At 49.7% G+C, this 12525-nt stretch overlaps 2 protein-coding genes across 2 annotated transcripts in view; one reads left to right on the plus strand and one right to left on the minus strand.

Annotated features, from left to right (window-relative positions):
• Window positions 1–4147: 4147 nt before the first annotated feature.
• Window positions 4148–10742, minus strand: EFCAB9 (EF-hand calcium binding domain 9). Its single transcript, XM_064162248.1, is given in 3 exon segments — window positions 4148–4539; window positions 6066–6189; window positions 10488–10742. Coding segments are annotated over 3 exon segments (570 nt in total). The 3' UTR covers window positions 4148–4348.
• Window positions 10635–12525, plus strand: part of STK10 (serine/threonine kinase 10) — a 52312-nt gene continuing 50421 nt past the window's right edge. Inside the window, exon 1 of the mRNA XM_064161820.1 lies at window positions 10635–10896. Within this exon, the coding sequence (XP_064017890.1) occupies window positions 10741–10896 (156 nt within the window). The 5' untranslated portion in view covers window positions 10635–10740. The remainder of the gene's footprint in view (window positions 10897–12525) is intronic.

Here is a 12525-nt window from a genome sequence, read left to right on the forward strand (position 1 = left end):
CAGAACCCCAAAAGGACAGGGATTGTAGGTCGGAAGTGCACAAGAGTCAATGTTTTCTCAGTCACTGCAGGTAATGAAATCAAGTGCAGCTTCACACCCTACAGCATATGAGCTTCGAGGAGACTCTCCATGGTTCACTGAGAGTATTATGTAGATTATGTTGTTTCTATTCCTCATTAACATAATTAGTGCTTGGTTTGTGCCTATATTTGTATTTAGTTGGCCTGTACCTGGCTGTATGACATCACATAAGGTGCTATGAGCAGCATGGTGTTTCTGCTCTGTGCTGAATGTTGCACCCTCACTCCTGGCCCTCTGACAAACTCCCGTTCCTTGCTGCTGGCTTAACCTGCATCCTCATTTGGCTAATGAACCTATCCTGCTTGGACCACAAACCTGATTTTGCTGCTGCTTGTACTGAGACAACTGCCCTGATGAGAGCAAACTCTCATTTGGATAGCATAGGGAGCAGCCAGCTGAGAGTTTGTCATGACTGGTCCCTCCCTCCAGTTAGCAAGGTGGAAAAGGCACTAAGCTCTCAGCTCTGCAGAGTGGCCCACTCTGTTCTCCATTTCTCTGAAGAATCCCAGAGAATTGGGATTTCAGCCATCTAGTTTATTTTCTCTAGCCTCAGAGCAGTTGCAAAGGTCTGAGAGGTGAGATGCTGCCTTAGAGGCATGCCAAAACCTCATTTCATGGGAGGTCTTGGAGACTGGAATTTTCTAATTAGTCCCTTATGCTGCAGCCATGCTGCTTCATTAGGGACTCTCAGCAATGGCAGACAGTGGCTCAATGAAGTGATGCCCTGTAAGGTGAGAGGGAGGAAATAAATTCACTGGGTTGCTGTGCCCAAAGGGTAAACAGTCAATATCTAGCAAGAGAAACTCAGCTGCCTCTCTTGCTCTCTCTCCACATGGACTTAATTAGGTGGTTTTGTTAATAAAGCAAACAGCGTTTCCTGTCTTGGGCTGTTTATCATGAACATGGCAGTGCAGTGGAGGGAGCTGCCCAAGCCTGGAGCATGCAGGCACAGAGGCAGAAAGTGAAGCATGGGAGCAGAAAGCTGCCAGCTCCACCTTTGGAGAGCAACCTGCCTCATTTCAAACCAGCCTTGCTTTGTGTGCATCTGAATGTAGAAAAATGGCAGCACTGGGGCAGAAGGCTCTTGCTAAACCAAGGTGTAACATAGAGGACAGGAAGAGATTATCTCTAAAATAGCAAGGTACCACACCTCTTGCACTACATGGGGGACAATAAGGCTGACACCAGACTTAGTCCTGGGAAACTGTAAGACATGAAGCAGAAGTCCAAATTGCATCAGTCCTTACCTCTTTCACACCAGCCCCCAGTGACCACCTTGGCAGAGCAGCAGTGATGTGCAACGGAGGAAACAGATCAGACAATTGCTTTGATTTGTTCACTTTCTGCAATTAGGTGTACGTTAGGAAAGGGCTCTTACAGTGAGGGTGGTGAAACTGGAACAGGATGCCCAAGGAGGTTGTGAGTGACCCTGCCTATGGTGAGGTGTTGAAACTAGATGATCTTTGAGGTCCCTTCCAACCTAAACCATTCTGTGACTCTAAGGTTGATAAATCTATCTGGAAGCTATAAGCTGAGACCAGAGGATTGCAGAAGTGAAGCTGTGTCATTCCCAGCTTGGTAAAGTGTTGATAGCCTGGTAGAAGCTCACTGGTCTTGCTGGGATGCTGTTCAAGATCTTCTTCCTCTTTTTGTTGTTGCTTATCAATGCAGAATACTGCAAACGTCTTCAGTTCTCTGTAATACAGTTGGACAATACCAACAGCTACTTCAGAGAAGGGCCTCAAGTCTTGTCTCCTTCTCCAGCTGGCTCTAGTTTCCCAGCTGACTCCAGAGTAATTGGTTTCAAGTGATTGCCTCCGGCTCATCCCGAACGTGTTAAAGGCTCATGGGGCACCTCCCTGGCACATGGCTGTTCCTCTGCCATTTGTAATGACTTGCAGATGTTAGAGTGATTTGTAACAGCTGGGGTTAGGATGTGTGGAAGGCAGAGGAGGGAGAGAGGTGCTGTCTGTGTCACAGCCGTGCTGACCTCACTTAAATTAGGGATCTTTAATCAGACCCCCTTGAGATGAAAGGACAGATCAGTGCAGCCTGGGGCTGAAACAGCCTGCTCTGGGAAAATGGGGGCATTTAGAGTGCTGTCTGCAGGCCCCGAGCCGGAGAGAAGTTTGATACCTCGCTGTGCTGTTAAACCACACAGGAAACGGACTGCAAGCCCTGCAGGGCTAACAGGAGGCATGCAGCAACTGCCTGTAACAAATAATTGCAGAGGATGCTGCTGGTGGAACATAGAGGAGGAGAATTAACAATAAAATCAGTAACCTAGCAGTAGAAAGGAGGAGAAGAGAAGTGATCTCCCTCAGTTACTAACGGCTGTCTTGCTAAATGTGCTCCTGGAGCATCCTGGGTTGCTGAAGTCCTGAGGACAATGTGAAGCTGTGACAGAGATAAGAGATGTCTACAGTTTGTTAACGACTTTACTCCCTACCGGTGTAGCTGCAGGTGGTCATTAATCAGAGAGTACTTCAGAGCAGAGAGAGATCTGAAAGAGCACCAGCGACCACAGAGGGGACAAAGGTGAGCTGGTGGCAAAAGCAAATTGGCAAGGACCGTGTGTGCACACCTCTGTAATGAGGACTGTCTCAGGGCAGAGTGCTGTCACCAGCTCCGTGCACCTCGTAGTTGCAGAGAGCTGCTCCCCTCCATGAGGCAGAGATGGAAGAGATCCCTACAGCTTCTCACTGGAACCTGGAGCTGGTTTAAAGTCAAAACGACAAATCTACCAGAGAAGACAAGGAGCATCCCCATTGACATCTCCATGGCACAGGTCTGCGCCAAGGTACAGCGCTTGTAATATTTCTAGAAGGAGTTTCAAGTCTGAGCGTGCCTCACCAAGGCACCCCTCAGCCATATGCTGTGAGAATGGAATGTACAGAGCTTGGAAAATAATGAGAAGCTACAAGTGAACTCAGAAGAAAGTCACTTAAATGAAGGCACTGCTGCCAGTCCTGCCTACTTCTTCTCGTTAGAGTCTCCTCAGACAGAGGAACATGCCTGGTTTAACTCCCAAACAATTTTTCTTCCTGTTGCTATCTTGCTGTTAAACCATTCTGAATTCATGCTGTGTCTGCAGTAAGCCACCAAAGGCCCACTCCTGAAGGCAACAGGAAGAGAGCTCAGGCTTGAGTGAGAAGTGGCTGCACACGGCAGTGCAAAATTCATCCCAGGGATTTGAATTCAGAGGCATTTTCAAGGCCTGGACCTTGATTGTAATTTCTCTCATTTTACCTCATCTCCAGAAATACCCAGGCTCTTGACTATGTTCTTAAGCTTCTTCCTGGGTGCTGAGGAGAAACCTTGTGGCTTCAAACTCATTAAAATCACCTATATTAGCCCTGTGTGTGTCCAGCAGCCGCAAGGCAGGCCCCAGGTGCTGGGCAAGCTGGTTCTGTCTGGGGGTAGAAAGGCTGAGAAACGGATGATAAGCAGTGATTTCCTGATTGGAAAGAATCCATGGAATAGCAACTGGTGCTCCCATCCCGAGAATAAAGGTGACCTCTTGCTGGCTGTGCTTGCAGGAAATACCACACTCCTGGTGCTTCCTGCTGTGGAGCCGTGCGGGAGCAGCAGGCTGCTGCCGCCTGCCTTTGGGCTCTGCTGGGTTGAGCTGCTGACAGCCAGCCAAGCCGGAGAGCTGCTTTGTGAGGTCCATTCCGACTTGCAGGGCTATGGTCCTGCAGCTGGCTCCTTACCTTCCTCCCCAGATTCCACAGGCAGCAGCCCCAGGTGCTGGCTCTTAGCCAGGTGTCTGGTCCAGTGCAGAGCTGCAGCACATGTCCAGAAATAAGGCTGAGCCCTAGGGATAACCCTGCCTTCACCACCTGGCTCTCACCACAGCCTGCTGTCCTTGCTGCTTTTTCCAGAAAAGGCTCTGGCCTCTCCCCAGCCTGGCATTGCCAGGGGGGCTGAAGAAGTGCAACAGCATGTGCTGCACTAACAAGCTAGCAAAAAGTGATGGCTAGCAACAGATTCTGTGCTCTATTCCCCACAGCTAGACACAGTCGAGGGTTGGGTTTGGGTTTTTTTGAGAAGGTAGAAAGCCTGGGCTGGGAAGAATGCTTAAATGCTTAGATGGTTCCTACCTGGCACAAGATTCAGGTTTAGATCCCAGAGAAGCAAGGTTGTTATTAAAGCTAGGACTACTCACATCCCTGCTTTCTTTTTCTATGCAGCAGCACAGATTCAGGGACTCTCTCCATCCCTTGTATGCCATGATTAAAGATCAGCTCCAGTGGGCTGATTTCCTTTACAGAGTTGTTGGATGGTGCCAATGTCCCTGTATCGACTCCAGGATCCACAGGAGGATGCACACCTCCATGTAGAACTCATTAAAGCAAGTCCTCCCCATGGTGTTTCAGTCCAGCAAGTTGAACAGCAGCATGATCTGGTCCTTATTCTGGTTGCTCACATGACAGAGAAAGCAATAAAAATGCAGATCTGGAAAACAGGGAGCTCTCAGGCACTGTCTGCACAAAGCTGTGAGCAATAATTAGCAGGATTTATTTTATTTTAAATGCCCACTGATCCCAGACAGGTTGCACAGGCAATTAAAGCCCAGTAGCAGACCAGAGATACTGTTCAGAATTAATAGACAGTATTAATAAGATGGCCTGATATATGAAAGGGGCATATGTGATTGCTGCACAGAAGGCTTTGTGAAAGTGCTCATAAGATTCTGCCTTTTTTCTCTTCCACCACCCCACACTCCCCCTGCCCCAAAGGAAAGAAGGACTTTTCCAACTAACCAGAAACACTGGCAGAAGAAACCATTTTTCTTTTGGAGATGTCATTTTTAACTTGTGATGCGCTAGCAATTACTTTTACTCCTATTTAGTCTCCTCCAGCACAGAGGAAGAGCCAAAGCTCCAGATACAGCATTTCTCTCCAACTTCCCTAATTGCAAACACAGAGGCCAGACAGCCTCCTGCTAAAAAAATATATATATATATTTAAAAACCCACCAAAAATCCCCATCAAATAAACAAAACATCCAAAAATCTGCAGACTGATCTGATTCTGCTGCCCTTAAACCTCTGCTAGTGGGAAGAGGTGTCATGCCAGCTGCAGCACCATGGAGGTTTGCAAAAACACAGCAGTAGGCTTGATAACTGCAGGTGGGAGATGGGGAAGCTGTGAGCCAGCAGACAGGGGTTTGCAAACAGCCTCGCGTGGAGGACACTGTTGGCAAGAAACTCATCTGCTGTCTAACCCGGAGCACAAGCAGATTATGGGAAGGATTACACTGGGAGGTTGCTACAGTGCTAAGGAATTAACTTTAGTGAGCCAGAAATCCCCTCTTGTCCTGTGCTCCTGGCATCTCTCTTGCACAGCTGTAAAGGTCTCTTTTAGGGCTGAGGTTTTCCTATGCCAATTATCTGCTGGTTGTGCCAGGACCTGGTTATCATGTTTGTACAGTACTAGCAAGCCTGACCTGTGGGGTGGGGTCCAAAGGACAATAATAGTATAAAATCAAACAGCTTTTGTAGGGTCTTGGGCCTTCTTCTGCCTCACAAATAAGGAAGGAGGCAATGGAAGGGGGAAGGGGAAAGGAGTATTTTTAATAAGAGCTGAAAATGCAGCTCAGTGACTCTGCACAGTCCCCTGAGCCATACTTAGCGCAGAAGCTGATGCAGGAGTAACCAGGCCCTGTAACCTTCCAGAGCAGCTAGGGCGTGATAGAGCAGAGAGGACACTGTGATACATGCTGTATCTGAAAGGTTTCTGGGGTGCTGCCAAGCACTTGTATTAACCAAGCTGGTAGTTAATTAGTCTTACAGAGTGCTGTGTTTGTTGGAACATCTGAAGTGCAATATTTGTGATGTCTGTGATCTCCGGTTTTAATCCTAAGGGATGTAGCATTCTGTTTATCTCTTCTGAGTAACATTACACAGGACCTGTAATTTTAGAGCACTAAAGCTAATCTCATTTTCAGAAGTACTTACTCTTCAGGTAAATCTTTCAATGAATGTCCAGGAGCTGGAAATACTCTGCCAGGGCCACGGCATTTCTTACTGACAACAGGCACTGCGCTGCATCTGAATGCAGGTGCTGCAGAAAGCACCCAGAGTTCAGCTGCAACTCGGCTGGCTGTAGAAGATCAGAGAAAGAGAATGTCAGGTAGTGATGTCAGGTAGCAACAGGACTAGGGGGAATGGAACAAAGCTGGAAATGAGTAGATTCAGACTGGGTATTAGCAAGAAGTTCTTCATCACCAGGATGGTGAGACCCTGGAACTGGTTGCCCAGGGTTGTGGTGGAAGCCCCATCCCTGGAGGTGTTTAAGGCTAGGCTGGATGAGGTTCTAGACAGCCTGATCTAGTGTGAGGTTTCCCTGCCCTTGGCAGTGGGGTTGGAACTAGATGATCCTTGTGGTCCTTTCCAACCTGGCCTGATTCTATGATTCTATGACTCTCACAGAAGGAAAATTCTGCCTTAGTACCAGACACAGCCTCAGCCACGCAACTTCAATGCTTTCCTGCAGTTTCAAGAGCAGAGTGGAGGCAAAGGCTCCACTTCCAGTCAGCATTAAAGGATAATGTATACTAAAATCAAGTGACAGAAATTATTCTTGCTATGATCAAGAGCATTAAATCCAATTAAAATGTGCAAGACAGCACAGAGCTAAGGATTTATTTTAGGCTGTAATGCAAAGCTCTCTTTCAGACAAGTGGTACTCCAGGGTCTGTTGGTCCATGCTGAGGAGGCCCTACATAACAGCCACTGCAGGGCTTTGCTCGTCATCTTATCCAGGGCCTCAGTGTTTCTAGTTTCCAGTACCTGATAGTGTCCTTTTCAACAGGTCTGGGAGCTATAGCTCAGAAATGGATGCTTTTGAATGCCCCATTTCATGTTCAAATTAGCTGCCAGGAAGGTGAACTGGTCTTAGGTTTATAGAAAGTGTTGATCACCCATTTCTCTTCCAACCCAGAACGAGTCCCATCCAGCACAGCAATAACCACTGAAAGTGACCTTTATTCCCTAACCCCTACCAGGAACAATACTAATAAAATCAAACTCGACTGGCTTATTTTGGCTGACAGACCCTGTGTAACCTGACGTTTAATGCAGGGAGTTGCATGGATCCTTGCAGTCAGGGCAGCAGTTTCTTCTCATTGGGTCATAAAGCTGAGGGAGAGCTCAGCTCTGCTAACAGGTGCTGCCAAGGACTGTGCTGGCTGCTCAAAGTGGGTAATGCACTGGCAAATGCTCTGCCTGTCCATGGGGCAGGTTTGCAAAGCTCTGTGGCTATTCTGGAGTCTGTATTTTCTCATTTGTCACTGGAGAAACAGTAAGAACAAGTAATCCATAGACAGACAATTAATCTGTTTCCTGACTTGGCTTGACACCTGTGAGCTCTCTGCAAGAAATGAGTGGAAAGAATCCGAATGGCTTATTTCCTTTGGCTGTGGAGCCACGAGATAGCAAATAGGCTTATAGAGTATCAAGTGCTGAATGAAAAATGCCACAGCCCTCAAAATACTCTGCTGAATCAGAGCTGCCCAGAAACTTTCTGAGGGTAACTCGAGCTTGCAAATGTTATGCCTGCAGACTAATCAGGTCTCTGAGCCCTAATCTGAACAACCTCCCCTCAGACAGGACATCTACCTACAGTGCAAGCCCTTGAGCACAGGATTTCTCTTGGATTCCCTATCTTTACAGCACCCGATAAGGACAGATATCCCCATTACATACCCACAGCTCTTCTAGGGGCAAATGACAAAGACAGTGAAGTCAAACACGTATCAGGGAGGCAGATGACAGAGCAAAGGGCAATGACCACAGGTTGAAGCTTAGAAGATCTAGTAGGATATTCCTTCCTCAGGATGGTGATGCATCTTGGAGCAGGCAAACCCAGGAGCCCAGGGCTCCATCTCATGAGGTTTTTGAAGACACAGCTGGACAGACTGCTGTCTGACCCAGCCCAGTGCAGGTGGAAGGAGGAAACTGGCCTAGATTATCTCTGGGGATCCCACCCAAGCAATGTTTCTCTGTGTGTGCCCAGGTCCCCTGGTACAATAAGGTAAAAATTCTACTTTAAATAAGAATGATAACTTAAAACAAAACAGAAAGGTTGATAGCTAAACCACTGGAAAAATCAATATTAAACGAGATGAAAACTTGAATGTAGTTCCTCTGTTGCTGCCCCATTCTGTCCTTAATTCAGTATGGCCAGATTCACACATTGTACCAGGCAGATCCAAAAGCCATGAGTTAGGTGGGGAAAAACAAAAAATGCTTCATTAGTTTCTGTTTCTTAGGTTGCATTTTCAGTTTGTTTTCCTGACAACTCTGTGGGGAGAAGGGACAAAATAGAGGAACACGAAACTTCCTTCCAAAAAAAGCATCTGAAATTCTTGTACAACCACAAATTTCCAGGAACTGGAGATGCAAATAGTATTTCAAACATCAGCATGGGGAAATTCCTGGTAGAAATCTGAGGGGCAATCACTCCAGGAAAAACCCATTTCAGAGACAAAGGGAAGAGACAATCAACCCCCATGTCTTGGGGAACAATATATCTGGGGGTGCTGATTGATACCCGCCTGAACATGAGCCAACAGTGTGCCCAGGTGGCCAAGAGAGCCAGTGGCATCCTGGCCTGCATCAGGAATGGTGTGGTCAGCAGGAGCAGGGAGGTCATTCTGCCCCTGTACTCTGCACTGGTTAGACCACACCTTGAGTACTGTGTTCAGTTCTGGGCCCCCCAGTTTAGGAGGGACATTGAGATGCTTGAGCGTGTCCAGAGAAGGGCGACGAGGCTGGGGAGAGGCCTTGAGCACAGCCCTATGAGGAGAGGCTGAGGGAGCTGGGATTGGTTAGCCTGGAGAAGAGGAGGCTCAGGGGTGACCTTATTGCTGTCTACAACTACCTGAGGGGAGGTTGTGGCCAGGAGGAGGTTGCTCTCTTCTCTCAGGTGGCCAGCACCAGAACGAGAGGACACAGCCTCAGGCTGTGCCAGGGGAGATTTAGGCTCGAGGTGAGGAGAAAGTTCTTCACCGAGAGAGTCATTGGACACTGGAATGGGCTGCCCGGGGAGGTGGTGGAGTTGCCGTCCCTGGGGCTGTTCAAGGCAGGATTGGACGTGGCACTTGGTGCCATGGTCTAGCCTTGAGCTCTGTGGTAAAGGGTTGGACTTGATGATCTCTGAGGTCTCTTCCAACCTTGGTGATCCTGTGATACTGTGATATTAGGGAACTCTCAAGAAATCACCAAGCCCAGATGTAGTCAAAGCCAGGTGCTGAGCTTTGCCTGCATTACTCATTGAGGTGGAGTCTGCAGACGCACCCTCGGCTGGTCAGCAGGACACGCGTGGAGCAAAACGCACAGGCTGGTGTGAGAGACACTGGGAGCACTGAGGTTTGCCCGGACAGTCCTTCACCGCTGAGCCCTCGGAGATGCTGGGCAGCTCGGCTGCACCGTCGGGTGTTTCCCCTAGGTGTCCCCATTTAATACTTGATCTCAAGTCAGTTTTTCTTAGGATCTGAAGTTTTGCCAGGGAAAAGATAGGAACCTTGACGCTTGACACCGGTTGGGTCACCTCTCTAAAACAAAATCCCGGCGGGTGCCCACGGTGCTGAAAACACTCGAGTTCCTGCTGCTGGGGGTCTAAGAAAATGTACTTGTGTTGGGCTGTTTCCACATGAGATGAGCCGAGGGGAAAGGGAAATGTCTCCCAGTTGCCAAAGCAGCCTAGGATTACGTTTTCACACTCAGATGTGTCTCTTTGCTTGGGCCCCAGCAGTGCAGCCAGCTGAATACAAACCAGTATGGGCCCAGGTGGCCGAGAAGGCCAACAGCATCCTGGTCTGCATCAGAAACCGTGTGAGCAGCAGCACCAGGGCAGGGGCTGTTCCCTGGACGTGCCACTGGTGAGGCCATACCTCGGATGCTGGGTACAGTTTGGGGCCTGCTCACTACGAGACAAACATTGAGCTGCTGGAGGATGACCAAAGAAGGGCAACAAAGCAGGCAAAGGGTCTAAAGCCCAGGTCTTATGAAGAGAGACTGAGAGAACCGGGGTTGTTTAGCCTGGAGCAAAGGAGGTTTAAGGGAGGCCTTCTTGCTGCCTGTGAAGGGAGGCTGTAGTCAGACGGGGGTTGGTCTCTTCTCCCCAGGAAAAAGTGGTAGGACAAGAGGATATGGTCTCGAGACGGACATAAGCGAAAACGTCACCACAGAAAGGGTTGTCAGGCCCTGTACCAGGCTCCCCAGGGCAGCGCTGAAAAGCCGTGTGGCTGTGGTACTAAGAGACGCGGTTCAGTGGTGACCTGGCAGTGCCAGCTTAACCCTTGTACTCCATAGTCTCAAAGGTCTCTTCCAAACGAAATGGCTCTGTGACTCCCTGCCCCACTCAGGGGCACAGCTTGCCAGTGGGGCCCAACTGACCAAGGCGAGCCCTACGGCCGGTGCCGGAGCGGAGCGCGCCAAACCGCGCCGAGCCGGGCGGGGCGGGGCGCGGCGTCGGGACCAGCAGGTGGAGCGGCGGCGGCTGCCCTGCGTCGTGCGCGGCTGGAGGCGGCTCCGCGCCCGCGCCCGCGCCCGCCTGGCCGCTCCCCGGAGCGCGCAGCGGCTCCGGCCTCCCGCTGGGGCAGAAGGCGGGAGGCGGCTGGCGGCAGCTCCCCGGCACCCCCGCTCCGCCATGGCTTTCGCCAATTTCCGCCGCATCCTGCGCCTCTCTACCTTCGAGAAGCGGCGCTCCAAGGAGTACGAGCACGTCCGCCGTGACCTGGACCCCGGCGAGGTGTGGGAGGTGGTGGGGGAGCTGGGCGACGGAGCCTTTGGCAAGGTCTACAAGGTGAGTCCGCGGCGAGAGGGATCCCGCGCGGGGGGCTCAGCACCTGCGGCCCCGCTGGCCGCCGACGCCTCCCGCAGCTCGGGCTCCTGTGCAGCTCCTCGGCTGCGGGAGAAACTCCGCGGGGCTCGGGGCCGGCGCCGCGCATCCCGTTAGCTGCTGCCGCGGGAAGGCAGAGGGACGCGGGGCGGGAACAGCTTCGGGGTGGCTGGGGCAGGGCAGAGAAGGGAGAGGGCTTTCCCCCCTTTTTTCTCTTAAATCGTCTGTTTCCAGAGCGATGCCTTTGTAAAGCCACGAGCTGTTCCTTGCCAAGGCTGTCGGTGCAATGAATGGAGGGAGATTTCTTGGAAGTCAGCGGGCTCGGGGCCGCCTCCAAGTTTGCGAGGCTCCTGGGGTGACATTTGTATTCCTGTGGTCCTCGCCGGCAAGAAACTCGGAGCGAGGAACTCCTTGAGTGAGGATGCGCCCAGTACTATGAACGTTTAACCTTTGTGTTGAAGGATGGGGGAGTGTAAAGGCCGAATACTGGCTGTACTTTGCACTCCAGAGCGACATTGTGCTCGCTGTGACTAGCTCTGAAATACACTCGTTTCAGTTGAGAGAGGAGGCTTTGGCTAAGGCTGGCTGGAGGAGCAAGAAGGGGATCCATCCTCCCTGGAGACCTGTGTTACACACAACGTTTGGAACGGGGGTTGTGAATTAGCTGCTGGGCAGCTGTTTCTGATGATCTTATTAGATCATTTCCCCCTTCCATAACTGAGAAATAAGTAGTAACTGAAGAGGAGCCCAGGAGAGGACCTGTTTGGTTGCAGGTCACAACAGAGGTGGCCTGGGATTTGTACCTGTTTGGTCTAGTGTGGTTTGATGGAAACTCTAGAAGTAGCTAGGTGTCAAGTATCCATTGAGTAGGTATCTTTGGTGAAGCATCCTATCTTCTGATGAAATATGACTCCTAAAAATCCTATTTAAATCCCTAACGCATTTACTCTTACAAAACCAGCACCAGTAGTATTCAGTGCTGTGCGATGAAAACTCATTTGTATATTTCAGTGCTCACTCTTCTTATGGATAATTATTTGCTTAAGTTTCTCATTCAATGATAGGAGTAATGTAAACATTGCAAGATAAGTGAGTAGGGTTCTGAGTCACTAAAAACTTAGAAAAAATAACTAATTTAAGCCCTTTCTCTTTTAAAACCTGTGTAACATATCCACATTAGAGAACTTGCAGAAAAAGGGACCTTTCTAAGTGGCTGGTTTGATTTTTAAGTCCTTTGTCACACCTGAATCTCTCTGCTGTTAAGTCCACCCTCACACCTCTTATAAAATGATCAGAGTAACTTTATGGACTGCCGGCTAAGAATGTCAGCCTGTCAGGTAACAACATCCAGTTGCTTCCGTCTCCTTTGATCCCCATTTGGACCCAGATGAGAACATGGGTTACAGTAAATGACACAGTGAAGAGCACGTGGTAATGACCAGGAGTTCACACTGTCTGTAACTGGTGCAGCTGTCTGCTTTTGTGATGCCTTAGCGCGGTTGATAGTGGGGTGAGGATTCCTGTGTCAGGAATCAAAGGGCTCTTTTAGTTCTTTTTGGTAAAGTTTTCGTCTTCCACCCTCTTTGATCTCTG

This window comes from Pogoniulus pusillus, chromosome 22 (assembly GCF_015220805.1).
Source record: "Pogoniulus pusillus isolate bPogPus1 chromosome 22, bPogPus1.pri, whole genome shotgun sequence".
NCBI lineage: Eukaryota > Metazoa > Chordata > Aves > Piciformes > Lybiidae > Pogoniulus > Pogoniulus pusillus.